Raw genomic sequence first — 21,086 nt, forward strand, 5'->3', positions numbered from 1 at the left:
AGAATCACCAGTCGTTCCTAAAGTTGCTCTTCACTTACGAACAGCTTTATGAAACACCCACCTGGTAAGTTTCATAAAGCTGTTCGGAAGTTACAAATGACTTAACGACCGACTGGTGATCCTTTCTTGTGGTAAATGATGTTCACCAAATTTACATTGGTGTTGATTTAGTTCTTAAGAAAGGATCCCCAGTCATTCATTAGGTCGCTCATAACTTATGAGTGACTTTGTGAAGCACCTACCAGGTCCCAGTAACTCAAAGCTCAGTGATTGATCGTAAGGTCATTGATGCTGTTTCACTAAATATGTCCCTGTGGATGTGATCTGTACAACCTGGCTGCGTCATGTTACATCTCCTGATCTTCCTGTATCAAAATAGATACAATCATTTCTAAATAAATATATCAATATTACAACATCAGATAACTAATATATTCATAGCATTTCAACATTTTCAGGTATATTCTAGAGACATAACAAGGTTTAAAGTGTCATAAGAGTGAATAAAGTTAATTGTAAGTCATATTTCAGTCTTAGTAAAACACCCCACAGAAATCACTGGCACAATTACCAAATATTGCATGACTAATCATTGATTAGACAGCATGATTTACAATGACTTTACAATGCTGATTAAAGCGATCATTTCACTTTGTTCTGATTTAAAAAATCCTCATTTTGGTTCTTGAAAATGGGCTGAACAATAGGCTTTTAGTGTAAAAATACCATCCCAAACTGAAACCTTGGAGATGTAAAACAAAGTTTGAAAATAATAGGGGGTTGGTTTCAATGTCTATGTGTATACAGCGAATCTGTGCACCAGCATGACCAACATACAGTGTGAACAAGGTATACACTGAATGGGTAACCCACTGAATGTACAGTGCAGTTAATAATAGCGTGTGTGGCACAAGCTCATACAGGCCGATATATCCGTTTCTTCTCAAACAGAGGCTGTATCTACTACCCATCAGACGACTTCCTCTACCTCTCAAACCATGCCTCTACCCTCCCTTGTTCAGGACACTCAACCTCCCTGCTCCCGATGCTCAAAGCTCGAAAAGGCATTGAAGACCTCAAGTGAAAAATATGAGGAACAGAAGAGAACTTGTGATGCAACCATGGGGGAACATGAAAAGATTGTTTGCAGTCTTGAGCAACTTAATAAGCATGAACATGAGTCCTTGAAAATAAGACTAGCAAAGGACAGAGACATCATTTGGGTGAAGGAGAAGACCATTACTGATTTGAAACAGAAGCATTATGATATTGCCCAAAATCTATTTTGAAATGTCTTTTTGAAACACTAATTCGTTCACGTTTAGAGTATTGTTGTACGGCAAGGGATCCTTATCGAGCTGCACACAAAGACATGATTGAACGTATTCAGAAAACGCTATGTAAGGATGATGTGCAAAGATTGGTTTACGAGCTATAACGTATTGTTAAAAAAGGTTAAACTGAATTGATTAGATAAAAGACGAAAATACCATAGACTTGTTTTATACTATGAAATTGTAAATAAGATTGTTAATGTAGGAAAAATACAAGCGAACAGAATAGGAAGAAATGATAATACTTTTAAGATGAATGTTCCATATGCCAGAACTACATGTATTATATGAAATCATTTTATCCTCAAACAATCAATGCAATCAATGAGTGGAATCAACTCCCTGAAATAGTAGTTAATAGCCCATCTCTCAATACATTTAAATCTTCCCTGTTGAAATATCTCCAATTAGACATTTGAGTTATAATTTTAAGCAATCTTAGTATTTTGAAGAATTATTTTTTGTATACCTGATGTTGCACTTAAACTATAATCTTTTATCTGCCTTTATATTATGTATTTGTATTACTTGGTTAATGTCATCGATATGTTTTGTACTTTGTTTTATATATCTGGGATGCCAACGTGTATGGGTTTTCCTAAACCTTGTTTGGCAACCCGAGACATGTAAAGATTTTATATTTCTGTCTGAATAAATCAAATCAACAATGCGTTGGTCTCTTGTCAGATAATGACTTTCTCTATGCTATATGTCTACAAAATGGTATTGCAACCCATGGGCTCAACATTATACCTCAATCCAATATTATCCCCTTCACCTCTCCCCACGACTTATGAGAGCTGCACTGGTGGACATGTTGCAGTTAAGAATTCCTTCAGCGTCCTATGTGATCTGGACGATGACCTTACGGCTTCTACTACAGGTACAAGCAGAAGGGAAAAGAATGCTGCAGGGTTCATCTATCCACAAGTTAACTAAATCTATGCTTGTAAAGTTAGACCGGGCACAATCTCATCTGTTCGAGCAAGTTCTAGGGGTTCCAAAGACTGCTGCCGACGAGATTGTCTACCTCCTCACTGACCTCCTTCCAGTCTCATCACAAATTGATCTGAGGACACTGCTGCTTCTAGGTCAACTCGTCAACCTTGATCACAGCTGCTTTGAGTTTAGAACATTCCTAGAAGCCCTCAACTTAGGCTCTCCTACGATATGGCTCTTGCAGGAGATAGCACAGAAGTACGATCTTCCTGATCTTCAGTCTTCTTTCGAATCCTCCCGTATACTCATCTCGGAAGAGATTGGTCAATTACAAAGTTAACCTGCTGACCGAACAAAACACACGTAAAGGAATCCTTTCCAAGCCATCTCTTAAGTAGTGGCAATATTGTATACCTCCTTCTGCTAAACTCCTGTATCCGAAAAGTGTACCCTCTCCTGTCATAATACAAAGAGCATTTGTGGTGAGAGCTCAACTCCTCACAGCTACCTACTTATCACAGTGTTGTCTTTTCATGCTGAAGAAATCATCCAGTCGCACTTGCCCTCTGTGCAAATCTGCCGACGAGACTGTGGAACATTTTACTGGGCAGTGTCCTAACCTAGACCATCTCCGTCAAGAGTTTATTGGCAAAGTCAAGGACTGCCTTGTGGACTTCCCAACATGTTTTAATCTATATGTCAATGCCAACCCACAGGATTTTACTAGGGCTATCCTTATACCATTTCACTCTTGTCTAAACCGAACCCTAAGACCCCCATCAAAAATGATCAGAGAAGAAATGAAGCTGGTAGAGCGCTCACAAGGACATCTCTGCTATTTCCACAAAAACTCTTGTTACCATGGCAATGATGTCTCCGCCAACACCAAAATCAATAGGCAGCTTTGCGAAACCATAATGGACCTTCTTGCCACATTCGAAGATGATCGGAGAAAAATTGCAGCTGGTAGAGCATTCACAAGGACATCTCTGCTATTTCCACAAAAACTCCTGTTACCATGGCAACGATGTCTCTGCCCACACCAAAATAAGTATGCGGCTTCGCTATACCATACTTGACCTTCATGCCAAATTTGAAGATGATCAGAGAAGAAATGCAGCTGATAGAGCGCTCACAAGAAAATCTCTGTGGCGGCGGATGCGGCGCGACGAGGCCAAATCCATACTATCCTCCGAACTCTGTTCGGGGGATACAATTAGAGCTTTTCATCCTATATTTCGATATGTTCCAGGGTTATTGAGGACAAATATAGGCACTCATACACATGTTTCATCTCGGTTTGAAAATTTTTCAAATCAGTTGCCCATGAAGTCAAATAATCCCTTTATACAAGTTCTTCCAACGTCCCCTCAGTCAGACATAGTAGTGTGTATATAGTCTGCAAGCACAGACTCAAATTTGGCACTTTAAAGGGGAAGTTCACCCTGAAGAAAACTTTGTTGTAAAAATAGCAGAAAAATAGTAAAAAATATTGGTGAAGGTTTGAGGAAAATCCGTTAAAGAGTAAGAAAGTTATTAGAGTTCAAAATTTTGGATTTGTGACGTCATAAACGAGCAGTTGCCCCATGTATTATAAAATGCATGAATTTCAAATTTTGTATGGTTCATGATGACTAAATTTTGTTTTCTATTCATGATCAGGTGTGAAATGATTTGTCTATTGATATACAAAAAGTACAGTGAAAACCTTTTTAAATTTTCTGAGAAAATGACATTTCATTGATTTTTTACCATTCGCTATTTAGGAATGCTGCTCGCATATGACGTCACAAATCAAATAACTGAAATTCTAAAAACTCTTTAATTATTTGATGAATTTTTCTCAAACCTTCGGCAATAGTTTTTATCATTTTTTTCTGATATTTTTACCATAAACTTTTTGTCAGGTAAACTTCCCCTTTAACCATTCATACCATGTCTGAAATGAAGACTAGACTCCAAAGTCTCTGGCCCGAATTCACAAAGGTGGTTTTTAAAACCATCGGTTGAATCCATGGTTTATGCAGATTTCCTGTATTAATTACGCTTTACAGCATAAATAAAAAATGTCCAATGCTGATGTGCGCTTTTGTCGCAGTGCCCCAAATTGACGCCTGTTGCCATGGTTACATACGCTATTTTATTCATGAGTCCACTGTATTTACTTAATGAGTCCACTCTTCAAACAGTGGATTCATGAATAAAAAGCAAATCTAACCATGGTAACTTGCGTGAATTTGCCTCACTGTGAGAAAAGCGTGCATCAGCATTGGAAATTTTTTATACAGGCGCCCAATACGCAGTAAATTATAAAGAAAACGTAAATTATACAGGAAATCTGCATAAACCATGGATTCGACCGTGGGTTTTCAAAACCACCTTTGTGAATTCGAGCCTCTGTCTGTGCCTGTAGAGCCAGCTACAGTACATAGGGAATCTAGTCTCGCTTCTTCAGACTATGCATTATGCACTATGTGAATTGCAAAAAAGCAAATGTCTATGCTTGCAGACAGCGTTTATAAAATGCTAGTATTCCGAGAAGATATAATTTACTTACCAAGTTTTTGTTAAGATGTTTTCTCCTATTCTGCTACTGTGATAGGGCTCTCATTGCTGAATTCTAAATTATAGACTGATCGAGACCTTGGACTCTCTTCACCACCACTAAGATGCAACTAAGATGGTAAATTTGAGAGAAAAAGAGTGATATTTTTTTAGAGCGATTGCAGAAATACGTTTTGGTGTAATTGTGATTAAAGGGAATTTCAACAAAGTTGACTTTCATTTTCAATATGAAAAAAAAAAAATTAAAAATGTTGATAAACATACATGAAATCTCCTTAAAAAAATTAAAGCTACATGTAGACCTTTGTTCTGGGTCTAATTTCACAGAAATATGATTATGATACTTTTGCTACTATATGGTAATCGCCATGGAAACAGGGTTCAACAGCCTATCAAAACCAAGATTTCCATGGGGGTTACTATACTTGCAATATTTCTACAGTAATAGGCCTCTGGTCCTGAGATTGGTTTATGAAAGAAACTGCCACATAAGGCGGTGCTGCACCATCCCGAGTTTGCTCAATCTCCAGATTTTAGCCCGATAGGCCCTCTTCGGGATTAAAGGTATTGTTTAACTTTGTGAGCAGCCGATTTAAAAAATTCTCAAACCAAGATGAAACATGTGTACAAGTGCATGTATTAGAACTAATAAACCCTGAAAACTACCATTATTGAGAATGAAAAGCTAAAACTAAGGGGCAAACCCCGATTTTGTAAATAGGCGTCTTATAGACACCTAAATAGTACACATAAGTGTATGGGATGAAATTAAGATGGTGTTTCCGGTCACTTTATATTTCAATTTTTGAAAATCTAAATAATCATTTTCGAACGCAACTTTTTCTGGGCTTCATTTTTGGAACAAATCACAGACACAGGTGACAAGTGTGACTTTCTAGCTCAGATTTTTTAAAAGTCAAACCAATGTTAACCAATCATTTTAATCTCGAGATTCAAGAAACCCAATCTCCACCATCGCAAGAAGAGTGATTCCTGCTCGAGCAAGGCATCGATGCATCATGGTCTGACGCCGTGAATAAATAATTCCGAGTGCGTCTGCACCTACGAATTAGCGAGATAATTCGTAAAGTAGCGCGCTATTTTGCAAATAATCCCAAGTTGATTTGGGATTGCAATCTCAAGATTAATCCTATGAACTAGCGCGATAATTGCATCTCCATTGCAAATAATCTAAAGATTGTTCAGATCGGGATAATATGCCGGATCAGAAATAGCGCGCTAATTTGAAAACTCTGGATGGTGCAGACAGCCCTAAAGAGATTGCAATGCTGATGATTATAGGGCATCAAATATTGTGTGCATACATGCTGTATGATTTGGGAATATGAGAATTACCCTGGTTTTAGCCTGGTTGCCTTAAGGTGCACAAGTGTTTCAAGTAATAAATTCCTTCCAGATACTAGTACTCGTTTTTTAAGGAATGGCTTCCTGTCAGATACCCATTTTCGTCACCTGGATTGAGCGCAGCAGAATGTGGATCGATTTCTTGCAGAAGGAAATTGCGTCATGATTTGGAATGAACACAGGGGGAAAAATAGAGTCAGAAATAACCTGATTTTTCTCTGCTTAAAGAGGCAAAGGAGTTTCTGAGTAAACTTACTCGTAAATCTGAACCTTCGTGATCGGTAACAATCGTGATGGTCCCTTCTTCGCCATCTCCTTGGCTAACCATCTCACTCCCTACTGTCTGATCCTGTGCATCAGTAAGTTCAAAAGAAAATGTACATGTAAAGCCCCAGTCACATATAGACACGGATCAACACGGCAATGCCGGCATGATCCGGGGAGGTCCGGGATAGTTTTGCCCCGGATGACTGTAAACACGGCATCAACACGGCAGCTTCACACGGATCTACACGGACCATGCCGGCAGAGCACGTCGTCAACACGGACCAACACGTCAGCAACACGGACCAACCCGTCAGCTACACGGACCAACACGTCAGCAACACGGACCAACACGTCAGCGACAAGGACCAACACGGACCAACACGTCAGCTACACGGACCAACACGTCAGCTACACGGACCAACACGTCAGCTACACGGACCAACACGTCAGCAACACGGACCAACACGTCAGCTACAAGGACCAACACGTCAGCTACACGGACCAACACGTCAGCTCAAGGACCAACACGGCAACTATATTGACCAGCACGGCAAATGAAAATCTGTTCATAACAATGAGCTGATATTTATCTAATTATTTATTTATTTATCTATTTGTTCATTTTTTTCTCATCCTTGTCGCAAAATTATCATGTTGTGTTTAAAAATATATCAAAACTTCCTTAACCAGTAAAATCGCAGTTTTTATACAACACAGTTTACTGTTTTAACAGTAGTTGTTAAATGTTAAGTACTTTAAATCTTGAACGACAAATGTAATTTCGATTTGATTTGATATCACTTCATTGAAATCACAATAAAGGAAAGAAATTTACAAAGTCTATACAAAACATAATAACAATTAAGATAGGCCCAGGTTATGACGCATATTACTGTCGATGCAGGGCAGTAGTATAAAACTTAATGTACAATTTCGATGTAACAGGTACATAACATATTATTATTATTATTTATTTGACCAATATAAAAAAGTACATACACATTACATTAGAAAATTTAAGGTACATTAACATGCAAAGAATGCGGGAACGGCATGTGGGTCAGGGGGCACAAAAGCGAAATTCATCACTGTTGCCCGAAGGCATGAGCCCCCACACATGCCGCTCCCAAGACATAAATAAAAATATATAAATACTATTACACAAAATATTGCACGTTTAAAAAGGGAATACTGAAAAGGGTGCCAAAATAATTAATTAGATAGTATTGAGATGCATAAAAAAAAATACCACTGCAAAATTGGAAAAATATAACATAGTAAAAAATAACGCCTCGGTAACATATACATATAATTTTTTTTTTAAATGAAATGTGAAATAATAATAACAGACAAAGTAGTGGGTAAATATTAGGAAAAAAAGAGAAAAAAAAATTATTCATACATGCACTAAGTTAACAAATATTAGGTTGGGGCCAATCTCCAAAGCGTAAGAAAATATCCTGAATCATTTAATCATCCACTTGAATAAATTAAGCATGTTTGTGTCAACTGTTTAATAACTACTGAAAAGTTCATAAAGTAAATAGCGCTGTAATGATTTTGATGGGGAAAAAAGAACACGGACTGCCAAGGATACTCCAGGCAGCCACACGGACCTACACGGCAGCTACACGGACCTACACGGCAGCCACACGGACCTACACGGACCATCCCGGATGGCTTTGCCAACACGGCAGTCCACGGATGACGCCGGATGTTTTTGACAGTCAAAAACTGCCGTGTTGGCCTCCCGGATGTTCAAGGACCAACACGGACCACCCCGGACCTCCAAGGATGCCCAAGGCGCCAACACGGATCTCTCCCCGGACCACCCCGGATCAGATCCGGGATGGTCCGGGGTGGTCCGGGCTCTATATGTGACTGGGGCTTAAAGGCCTAGTCACACCGCCAGAGCGTTGTTGGAGCAGTAGGGAGGGTCGAATTTCCCTCAAAAAAATTGGGGAAAAAATCGAAAACAAACATCTATAACAAAAAAAAAAAAAACAATCGAAATCGAAAATGGTGAACGGTAGCGAGCGGTGATGATTTTTTCTCTTCGCTCTCCGACCGCTCCAACGATGCTCGGGCGGTGTGACCAGGCTTTTAAGAAGGGTTTATTTCCAATTCGTATATTGCCAATTTGTCCAATTGCCAACTGGTCTACTATCATTTTCGTCCACTCATAACATGGTCTATATTCATTTAGTCTAATGTCATTCTGTCTAATAACCAGTTGGTCCAATAGCCATTTAGCCCATATACCATGTGGTCTAAATAAATCAAATTGTTAATTGTGCAAAATGAATGAAAAGAAAATGGGTATTAGACCAACTGGTTCTGAGACGACATGGTAATAGACAAACTGGTGATTAGACAAAGAGATGATTGGAATAAATGGTTATTGGACCAAAATGTTGGATGGAATGGCATTAGACTAAATGAAGGTAGACCATGTGGTGAATGGACGAATTGGCAATTTACCTTAAAGGTCAAGTCCACCTCAGAAAAATGTTGATTTGAATCAATAGAGAAAAATCAGACAAGCACAATGCTGAAAATTTCATCAAAATCGGATGTAAAATAAGAAAGTTATGACATTTCAAAATTTCGCTTATTTTCAACAAAATAGTTATATGAACGAGCCAGTTACATCCAAATGAGAGAGTCGATGATGTCACTCACTATTTCTTTTGTTTTTTATTGTTTGAATTATACAATATTTCAATTTTTACGAATTTGACAATTAGGACCTCCTTGCCTGAAGCACAAAATGTTAAAATAATGGAATTCCACGTGTTTAGGGAGGAATGAAACTTCATTTTACATGACAATGACGAGAAAATCAAAATATTTCATATTTCATATAATCAAATACAAAAGAAATAGTGAGTGAGTGATGTCATCAACTCTCTCATTTGGATGTAACTGGCTCGTTCATATAACTATTTTGTTGAAAATAAGCGAAACTCTAAAATGCCATAACTTTCTTATTTTACATCCGATTTTGATGAAATTTTCAGTGTTGTACTTGTTGAATTTTTCTCTTTTTATTCAAATCAAGTTTTTGTTGGGGTGGACTTGTCCTTTAAGAAGGGGGTAGTTAGTCAAAACTTGCAGAAGTATATCACTGTTGGAGAGTGAGGTAGAGGCAAAGCGAGAGAGAAAAATAGAATTGAAGAAAGATACAAGAGAAAGAGAGAGACAGCATAAGAGAGATAGGGAAAGAGGAAGAGGAAAACAGAGTCTGAGACAGAGAAATTTGAAAGAGAGGTTGAATAATGAATTAAATATGGACACATTATGCTACTTCACACTATCCTAAACACTGGCGGATCCAAGGGGGGGGGGCGCAGCTGATGTAAAAATGCTGTTGAAACGGAAGTGTGCCCCCCTCCCCATTTTGAAAAATCCTGGATCCGCCCCTGATCCTAAATCATGGTGAGCTGCATGTTAAAAATGCAATGAAATCAAGAATTTTTGAACCAGTGCAAAAATTCTGGATTCCTTCCAACATAATCACAAATTCTCTTCATATATTTAATATAAATTATACTTTAGGTAATCCGAAGGTTCGATATCGTGAAATACATATAGTGCATATATACCACCGTGTTCATAAATTCCCCAAAATTGTTAATCCAAACATTTTGTGGGATTATTCGGAAGGTTCGTTTATCTGAAAAGAAATAAGGTTTGATATTCCAAAGATTTGTTGAACTGACGATAAAATATGGATCTTTACTCTGATGATTTGTCAAGATTGAAAATTAAATAAGGTTCATTATTCTGAAGGCTCGTTTGTACAAAAATGAAATAGGCAACTCTCCGAGATTTTTTTCTCATGAGCAAATTAAGTTGAATCATTTGTTAATTTTCAACCTGCACAGACTGTACAAGAAATTCATGGAACAACCACAGATCATTACCTGTTGATCACTGACTATTTCCTCTCCTCCGACTACCATCATATCACCATCTTTCTGAACCACATCCATATCTTCATCTTGATCGACTGTCTTTCCTTGCCCCTCATCCTCCCTGATCGAATTCTGTATTCTGTCGGCTAGTTCGTTCAAGGTTATCAATGTCTCACTTCCTTCGACTGTCTTGATGCTATCGTCGTTTAGAACATTCAACACCTAATAAAGGTGAAAGTTACAAAAAAAATGCCATGATATAATCAACCTTTTTGTACGTCTGACTACCATTTTTCAATATTTTCATGATTTCAAAAAATGCTAAAATCATAAGAATTTGAGAGTATTACAACTTTTCTGATGGAGCACAAAGTGTACATGTACATAGAGAAATAGATTCAGAAAGGTCCCATAGGCGGTTGGAAGTACTAGTAGATTATGAAATTGAGAGCAATTTTTGTATGACAGTACTGCATGCAAAGATCAAAACTAATCCTATATATCTGGTCTTGTATCCATAGATATCTAATTTAACCGGCCAGGTACCAATTCATCTCACCTGGGTTGAGTGCAGCACAATGTGGATCAATTTCTTGCTGAAAGCATTTAGGCCATGGCTGTATTTGAACCACGACCCTGTTTCACAGTCAGTGGTGGTTAGTGTAGGAGGTTTCACGGTACACCATGTATCTTTCTTGGGCACGTGTCGGTCCCGAAAAGGATCACCCTATCTTGACGTTTCAACAAGTGTGTTCTTGTCGTCTTCAGGAGAATGTAGTAGTGGTTACATGATTGCCTTACAATCAACGAAGAAATAAGCACTCACCTCCAGGACTTGACCATCGGTGGTGACCAACCGACAGTCTGTGGTCAAAGTCTGGACGGGCAGCGGCCGCGGCGATGGCTTGACCGACCGGACAAAGATCTGGCCCCTTTCATGTTGCTTGAGGTGGAGGCGCATGCGATCCTTCCAGGCGGTAATGTGCCCACAGGCGTTGCACTTATAGCGTAGGTTGGAGTGCTTGGACATGTGGTTTTTCAGGTGCTGTTTGTTGGCAGTGCGGTAGGTGCAAAGATCACAGGCGAACTGCTTAATACCTGCAACCAATGTAATATGAAAACAAACTCATTGTCTGTATAAAGAGCAAAAGACGGTCACTTCTATTGAGTCTCTCAGATTACAATATATGGCATAAGGAAATATTGTGCAACTGATCTCAGAGAGGCCTACATACAAAACTGATATACTTTTTCTACATGAGTCCCTTCAAGCTCCCCTAAAAGTCTGAATGGTTTTCAAGCATACAGACTGGCGTTGCAGAGTTATTACAAAACACACTCAGAATAGATTGAGAGTAAGGTTGAATCGAAGATATGCTACATACAGCTACATATTTTCCTTTTTATTTTTTTGTTTCCAAAATGTGATTGGCCGACCACCATTGGCCAACCAAAGAATGTTCTTCCTCCCACTAGTTGGCTGTGGACAATTGGTTGATACATGTAAGTCTGAATGAAGGTTCTACACTATCTTTTTATCTTGGTGGCCCGATAAGTCCACCAAACTCATGAATTACATATTTTTGGTGGTCCGCAAAACAAATGTGGTGGCCCTAAGATAATGGAAAACAATACAATTTATCAAAACTTTGGAAGCCCAACCGGGCCACCAAGTGTGTGCTTTACGGATATTTGGTGGCCCGACTCTCATTTTTGGTTGCCCTGGGCCACCAGGCCATCGCTAATGTCGAGTCCTGCTCTAAGCAACACTTTATCTCTTTGTGGAATACAATACTGGGCCCTGCAACATAAAGCTAAGCCACTGATCATGGGTCTGATTTTACGTCTGATTATTGTGCATGATCAATCATAGAAAACAGGCCCGCTATCAATCGCTAAACTTTATGTTACCAGGGACTGATCACATACATCCACATTTACAGTTAGTATGTCACATCAAGGCATCAACGGTTCCATGACATTTGCTCTGATGACAATTGCTCCCCTCTAGATTTCACACACTTATCGAATGACCAACTTTAACCCTGGGTTTAACACTATACCGTATTCCTTAACCTAATATAAAACCCTATTGCAACCGTAACCCTACATGTACATATCAAACGCAATTATGCCCGGAGCAATGGTTGCGGGAGCAAGTGTCACCACAACGACAGACTTTTCTTTGCAGAAAAAGAAATCAAACCAACCAACCTGTGTGCTTGGCTACGTGTGCATGCATCTGGGTCATTGTGATGGTCGAGTAGTCACAATGTCCGCATTTCAGGGGTTTCACAAGAGAGTGTCGAGCCATGTGTCTCGTCAGGCTGCTCTTGTACGCAGTCACATAGTCACAGTGGATACACTGATGGACCTTATCGGGTTTTTCCCGTTCAGCATTGTGGACCATACTGTGTCGCTTCATACTGTGCTTGCTCGTTGACACATAACCACAGTCTGGGCATCTGTACTCCAGCTTGCCGTCTTCTTTCTTAGATGGCGGAGCAACCTGGACCATTCTTATCCTCTCATTGATCTCTCTCTTCTTCTGCGTTTCAAGGCACGTGTGGTTTTGCAATCTTTCCGCATTTATGGATTCATAGCCGCACGACTCGCATCGGCTTCTCTTCTTGTGCATGGTGAGGTGCGAGTTCAGGTTCGACTTGGAGTTTGTGGAGAAGGAACATCCCGGCTGTGTACACTGGAATGGCTTATCGCCTTTGTGGGTGTTCATATGAGACTCCAGGCACTGCTTGTAGGTTGTCTTGTAGTCGCACTCGCTGCACTGGTATCGCTTCTGATTGTCGTGTTTAAACAAGTGTGTCTCAAGATCCGACTTCTTTGCAGCGGAAAACGAACAGAGCGAGCACTGGAACGGTCGGACACCATGATGCTTGGAAGAGATGTGGTGCAGCAGGCTGTGCCTGTAGATGCTGGAGAAGTCGCAGTAAAAACATTTATGGCGTTTATCAGGGTCATGCTTCTTGGAATGTGTCTGCAGATCATACTTGTACATGGATACGTAATCACATTGAGTGCACTTGAACAATTCACTGGGGTCCATTTCCTTGATGTCAAAGTGGCTCTTTACGTGCGTCTTGAGGTTGAACCGCTGTCGAGTTGAGTAGCTACACTGGGAACAATAATAAAGGTGTTTATCATCAGGTACAGCATGCAGTATCTCGTGACTGAGCCAAAGATGTTTCTTCTTGGTGGTGAAGTCACAGTGATTACATGTATACTCTGGAACATCATCACTTGCTTTGCTTCCTGAAGAATCATCCTCTGCCGCTCCATCCTTCTCCTCCACCCGTAACTCAGTGCCTGTAAACGCAGTATAACAAAATGATTTCATAAACAATCTATCATATGAAAAATACATACATACGTACTGGATGCATATTTTATGAACAGTTATAGGTAAAGCCCTTACACAGGTGATCTTAGCTCTTAATATCATCATCATCCTTGAAGATCATCGCTATCATATTACTTTTGTTTTATTTATTTTGGTTGCTGGCTTTGATTCAAAATACAAAAGAGGAGAACAAATGAGGTTAGAGCAAATTCTCATTTAAAAGAACAGATATGTGTAGCCCATTTCTGATTTTTGCCTGAACTAAAAAAAAGTAAAGAAAATACTTTTTATCACCAAATATCTATAGTAGATATATTCTAAAATAACCACTTGGTTCATATCTGGAGGTGAAAGATTACATTTAAAGAGAATTTGCAAAAAATATAATTTCAAAATCTTTTTTTACTGGTCATAATGTTTGAACTAGATTTAATGTTCTTTTCTATGCACTAGCTAATGGGGGGGTGTGAGTCTTCCACAGAAACGTGAATTATATTGTTAATTCACAAGGCATTAGCTGATGTTCTGATTGTGCCCCTATTCTTGAACTCTCCACACCTTACCTGTGTCCAGTCCAGACTGCAACGCTACCATGTCCGTTGTATCATTGACAGAAATCATGGACACCACGTTGATCGTGACATCCGACCCATCTGTGGACTTCTTGTAAACATACAGCATCTTATCAGGATTGTTCTTCTCCTTGATGGTGAAAGACAGAGAAGAGTCATCACCCTTATCTGTTGAGTGACACGTTTCTGTAGAGGACTCTATGGAAGGTCCTCCAGGAAGTTGGTCCACATGGAGTTCCTTGTCCTGGGTGCAGGATGTGGACTCTGACGAATCAGACCCCACTAACAATTCCTCATGCTGATCTGACATTCCTGTCTCAGGCTCAGTAGGTGTCATCCTGGAATCTGTACCCTCTCCTGCCTCATCCACAGGATCGGTGAAGTTACCCGTAGCCTCCATGCTCAAGTCTTGATCTGTGGCATTTGTGGAACCTGACTGAGATGCTCTGCCTTTATCCTGAAGACAGTTTTCAACTTGGGGCAAAATACCAAATGAAACTTTGTTTGAACACAGCACAAAACTCATTTCTAAAATGCTCCATAAAGCCTAGCACTCCTACCAGTACAAACTTAACTTTGCATTAAGAATTTAACCACAATGACTAGTATTTCTGACATGAAAATGTTATGAAAGCAGACAATGTTTATCTTTTTTCACTATCACACAGTCACTTAGAGTGCACTTAGCTCTATGGAAGAAAAAAACTTCCATTGTAAAAAAAGATTGCTGAATTTGGCAATTAAGTTTCATTTGCAGAATAACTGTCTATAAATGAAAATTGAATATTGTCATCACACATACAGAGGGTGGCAACATCATGCCGCTCTCTAGATCTATACATATGTCGTAGATTAGCCGCTAATAAAGAGGACAAGATGGCGATGTACACATTGTTAAGGGTACATCCCATCTTCTCATAATAGATTTCTGTTGTTTTTTAAATGTATACGAGTTAAAAAATGTTTAAATGTTGGAAATTAATTTATGGCACATATTTACATGATCTTCGGCTAGAACTTTTACAGGGAAAGTAGAAATCTTGTGTGAAAAGTTTTTAAAAAACCAATCCTACACGCACACGAAATAATATAGGCACAATCCCTGGCTCAATGGAGAGTAAGCACACATTGAATTATTTAATTCTCTAGGACTCAGGAGCCTCCTGGCTATACCCCGGTAGGCCTAGAGGGTATAGGCCTAGATGTTCATTTTTTAAGGCTAAAAAAATCTTCTGCTTTTGCAAGAATATTTTTAAATGCTAGCCTATCATTTCTCCCTTAAAAAATAAAAACATAACTGTATTTTCATTCTCTCTATCTCTCGTCCTGTCATCACTACTGCAACAGAATTGCAGCCATTATTGATCAGGGTGACCAGACGTCCCGTATTTCCCGGGATTGTCCCGTATTTTGTTCCTGTGTCCCGGCGTCCCGACAAACCCTTCCCGGGACGCCTATTTGTCCCGTATTTCAGAATATTGAACAAAATGTAGTTAATACATTTAAAAGTGACGAATTTTCATTAAATAACCAACAGCTGACGAAGCAGGGACAACAATTAAATCGATAACTGTAAACTTTTGCAAGTTCTGCGGTGATTTCTTGCTAACCCAATACATTGCAAACGAACTGGCCTCCTGCCTGTGTGTGGCAGGCTATACTAGCTAGGCATGTAGGATCGAAGCAAATTCTCAATGGTGAAAACAATCTCACATGATAAACAGTTTTTCCACCAAAATAATCACAAAATCGGCGGGAAATTCTTATAATTATACTATGCAAGGCTCGACATTAGCGGTGGCCCGGTGGCCCGGGGCCACCAAAAATTCATCTCGGGCAACCATTATTGAAAAATGTTAAGTTTTGGTGGCCCGAATCGGGCAACCAATAATTTTCAAAGTAGCCCAATTTTTCTCCCGATTTTGCATACATTTATCAACTTTCTACAGTTCAATTTGCAAGTCAATTCGTCATGCGCCTTTTTTGTCAATCTACACACAAATACACACACAAAGATTGCACAGTCATGACAGTATGTAGGCCTACCGCTAGCATACAGTAACTATTATTCAGCCGGCTGTCTGGCTGAGCTTTGCATGCGTGAAACCACTGCAGCTGGCTGTGCGCTAGCAGACTATTCAGACTCAGGGAGCTGCGATGCGAAATGTTACTGCTAAGAAATCTTCCCCAGAACTTTGAAAATCTACGTCAAAGTCACATTTTACACCAATGACATGCCCTTCTACAGTCCATATTACTGAAACCTGATAATTCGCAAGCATTAAAAGGAGGAATTATGACCTCTATTTTGACTCAAAAAGACCGATTTCCAAATGCATTAATACACATAGGTGAGTACATCACAGTCCCACATGTGCATTTGTATGTATGTTGATATTTGGTTTATTTTCGAAGCTGTCTTGAATAGACAGCTTCTTTCTTTCTTGTTTATAAATGACTTCTTAAACCACTCTTAAGGAAGTAAATACTTGGGAAGGCATTTTATTGATATGAAATGTGAATTTTTTCCATCATTTTGTCAAAAATAGGGAAGGAATTTTCTCACTGTTTTTTCCAGATACATTGCCGTTTTCTTATTTTTTTCTGTCATTTTTTTACAGTGATTAAATCATTTATACCCCTTCTTAAACCACTCTTAAGGAAGTAAATACTTGGGAAGGCATTTATTGATATGAAATGTGAATTTTTTCCATCATTTTGTCAAAAATAGGGAAGGAATTTTCTCACTGTTTTTTCCAGATACATTGCCGTTTTTTTATTTTTTTCTGTCATTTTTTTACAGTGATTAAACCATTTATACCCCTTCCCATTGAATATGCCTGATTAAAGAACATGTTTCTACTGAATAATAATAATAATTTTCCCCATTTTTTCTGATAATTTTGTCTTATTCATTTTTCTTACATTTTCTTTTTTTTTAATTTACAATCATTTCATATTCACAATGATAGAACAATTTATATATTACCACAAAATAACAGCAAGCACAATTTACATACAAGATGTACAAAGAAGAGTGGTACGTGGTAGTGACTGCAGAATATTTCAGTTTGTTTTATTCATTTTTAATTAATGTTTTTCTTTATATTTTTCGGGCCACCAAACTTTACTAATGGGCCACCAAAAAAAATTATTTGAAGGTTTTGGTGGCCCGAACGGGCCACCACCAAAAAAAGTTAATGTGGAGCCTTGTACTATGGATTCTCAGATTAATGATTTGGAGATGTAATCGGAGGAACAAGTTATTGACTTTTTATAGATCTAGTTGTTTCAGCTTTCGTTTTGAGTCTTGGTGTGCACCATGCCGCAATGTTCATCTAATTTTTAAGTTTGACAATATGTTTCACTTTGAAATTTCATTCATTTCTAAAATATTTTATTTTTTTAATTTTAAAAATACATTTTAAAAAACACCATATAAAATTATGATTTTTATTAGATGATTGGATTTTTTGTTTACTTGAAGTTTGAACTTTTCCCTTTTTCTTTCATTTATATATACCCTATCCTTTCTGCTTGCCCTTTTTTGTTCCATCTATCTTTATTTCCAACACCATACTTTATCCGTATTATTTATTTTGTAATTATCTGTGTTATTGTTTAAATATTTTTTGTGACTTTATTACCTTGTGAATACATCGCGATTGGGCCTTAGCTGCGATTACGTCTTGATTTTTATTGATAAACCATTTATCTATCTATTTCTTATCTTCCTTTCCTAGACATTTTCTTTTCTCTCTCTCTCTGCTCATTTTTCTTTCTTTCCTTCTTTATTAAATATCCTTTTTTATTTCCTTCATTCTTTCTTTCCTTGCAATTACCTTGGCTTCCTTTTCCCTTCCACTCTTTCTTCTTTTCTTTATTTTTTCCCTTCTCATTCTTTTCCCTTATTCTTTGTTTCTTTCTTTCGTTTCTTTCTTTCCCTTCCTTCCTTCCAGTTTTCTTCTTTCTTTCCGAGAATGAAGGAAACATGTTTATTTCCTTCATTATTTCTTTCCTCCTTCTTTTTCTTACTTTTTCCCCCTTTAATTCTCTCCTTTATTTTGTCTTTCAGACATTTATTCATCTTCCCTTCCTTCTCTTTCTTTCTTTTTTTTCTTTCTTTCTATATTCATTTCAAAGAATGACGGAAACCTTTTTTTGTCTCTTTTATTTCCTTCATCCTTCTTTTATTCTAACTTTCTGTTATTTATTCTTTTTTCCTTTATTTTCTTTCTCTCCTTCATTCTTTCGTTCACCTTCTCTTCCAATTCTTTATGTTTTTTTCACAAGTCTAACACTTTGTGTGGGGCTTCTTTGTTGATCTTCGTTTGTCAATTGTCCCGTATTTCAATTCTGTGAAATCTGGTCACCGTTATTGACCGACACTGACATGCCAACCTCCGCCCACCCCCCCCCAAAAAACAAGGCAAAAGCAATTTTGTGTCTCGCCCACTTATGAAAATAACCAGAAATATTGTGATTTGCGTGGGCACGCAAGATATTGAACACAAAATATTGAAACTTCATTGTGAAATGACTGGGATGGAATTGAATAACACTTCGTCATAAGACTAAGAGCCTTGCACGAAAAGCAATCATGCAATCTTTTGTCTTGTTTACATTTATCAATATTATTATCCAACAGAAAATTTGAACCCGATTTACAACTATAAATTTGAAATAAATTGAATGGGTTCAGATGCGCGGCGCTGGATCTCCCTTAATCAGCGGCCTCCCACTTTTAATAATCCGCAACCCGAAAGCTCCGGCGACAACGGACACGAGTCCCCGCTGAACGCACCAAAACTCCCACTGCACTGCACAGTGTTTATTTTTCTTGTTCGGAGGACATGAGACAGAGTTATTTTGGGGACAGAACATAGCCGCCATAAATATAAGAATCTACCAAATATCAATATCGAATGACACGAACAATCGATATAACATAAGAACTAAATCAGAATAGTTACCTTAGCCTCAGGCTAGCTTCAGTTGACTTGACTTAAGATTTCGAAGTCCAATGAACATTGTGCTAGAAGGTAGAGGGCGTTAATAATTTCGAAATTAACAGTCTGAAAAAAGTCTGAAAAAAAGTCTGAGGCGTGAATATGCCATTTAGAACATACATTTTAGTTCAAATTCAACTGTTATGATGCAGGATCAATCCGAATTCCGAGCAATGACGAGGGAATGACGACAGGCTTAGAAGTGTGTGTGGGGGGGGGGGGGCAGGCCAGGAAAATTGTAAAAAAAAAAAAAAAAAAAAAACTTACTTTTGTTTTACCAGTGGCTCCAGCAAGGAGACTTAAAATAAATAATGGAATTTAATTTCAGAAACATCTTACAAATGTCATAATCATAATTATTATGCAGCAAGTTCTGATAGAATCTTGATAATACTACGTATGCATGTATCAAATTATTACTCAAACAAGGGTAAGGTTTGACAACAAGAAAATAATTCTGCTCTCCTTTTTGTCATTAACTGACCAAAAATATATACCATAATACATTTGTGATATCACCAAACATATATTTTACAGTTGTATGATTTCCATTCTTTCTATTTGAGTTCTGGTGAGTGTCTAAGAGCCTACTATGGAGTTCCATGTATACACGCGGTGAAAGTGCAACTTTTTTCTTCTTTCTTTCTTTCTTCCTTCCTTCCTTTCCTTCTTTCTTTCTGTCTGGCTGTCTTATTTTTTTTGTTCTAGACCTATTTTTCTTCATCCACCCCCTTTCCTTATTTCGAGGTCGATTTTCTTCGTTCGAAATTGAAAATGGACTAATATTGGATGTCTGAATATAATATTCCTTTGAAAACGTGATTAAATATCGAATACAATAATTTCATTCCGAAGGTCCTTCTACAGGCTGACAAGTCTTAAGTAATAGCACAGCTGTTGTTTATCATTTCGTCCTTGGCCCAACGCTCATTTACTGGCCTGTGGTGGTGAAATTGAGACAACGGGGATTACCTGGCCAAGATGGGTTATCGGGGCTTGGAAATGTTGTTAAGGTTCTCAAATGAAATTTGGGGTCTGGAACCGCAGTTTGCAGTCTGAACTGCGGTCTTTCTCCAAACGGGGGTTTGACGTAATGTAGAACCAACTATAATGATGATTCAAGCTGAAGCAGGTGTGTAATTTGAAATGTTACAAATACAATGTTAAACAATATGGCCCGTATTCTGAAGTCGGGTTTAACTTAAACTCAGGTTTAAAGTTGTGGTTAAAGTATGGATAGCCAATTGTTACATAAATTACTAACAGTAGCAATATAATATTTCAGCTCATTTGGCTCTCAAATCATTCATAATTGTCTAGGGTAGATAGATAATTGTCTTCACCATCGATGAATCAGGAAAGAGCATAGTAAACACAAGAAACATATAACTTAATAAAAAATTTGATACTTTTGGCTTCCCATACTTAAACTACAACTTTAAACTTCTGAATATGGGCCTATCAGTTGTTTTATTTTCTTAATTCTTTTCTTTCTCTCATTAATAGCTAGTGCATGGTGCTTTCATTCATGTGAAAATTCGGACTAAAATTTATGCGAAATTTCTATGTCCTGGGGCCCGTTGCAGAAAGAGTTGCAATCAATCGCAACCCTAAAATATCATGCGCAACTTGATTTTCAACCAATCAACAGCGCGCATTTGGGACTTGCGATTGATTTTTTGGCTTGCGTTTGAACGCAACTCTTTCTGCAACAGGCCCCAGGAAACTAGCTTGCACAAAAGGAAAGCCGTGAATCAAAT

General features: G+C 38.2%; 1 protein-coding gene across 1 annotated transcript; it reads right to left on the reverse strand.

Moving 5' to 3' along the window:
• Positions 1–4,836: 4,836 nt before the first annotated feature.
• LOC121430135 (gastrula zinc finger protein xFG20-1-like) lies at positions 4,837–19,328 on the reverse strand. Its single transcript, XM_041627414.1, has 7 exons — positions 19,291–19,328; positions 14,309–14,791; positions 12,602–13,711; positions 11,214–11,485; positions 10,397–10,609; positions 6,460–6,552; positions 4,837–4,948 (listed from the first exon to the last, which is right to left on the reverse strand). Exons 2-7 carry the CDS (start codon positions 14,715–14,717, stop codon positions 4,856–4,858), a joined length of 2,190 nt encoding a protein of 729 aa, XP_041483348.1. The 5' UTR covers positions 14,718–14,791; positions 19,291–19,328; the 3' UTR covers positions 4,837–4,855.
• Between the last annotated feature and the right edge of the window lie 1,758 nt (positions 19,329–21,086).

The sequence above is a fragment of the Lytechinus variegatus genome, chromosome 16, assembly GCF_018143015.1.
Source record: "Lytechinus variegatus isolate NC3 chromosome 16, Lvar_3.0, whole genome shotgun sequence".
In the NCBI taxonomy this organism is placed as follows: domain Eukaryota; kingdom Metazoa; phylum Echinodermata; class Echinoidea; order Temnopleuroida; family Toxopneustidae; genus Lytechinus; species Lytechinus variegatus.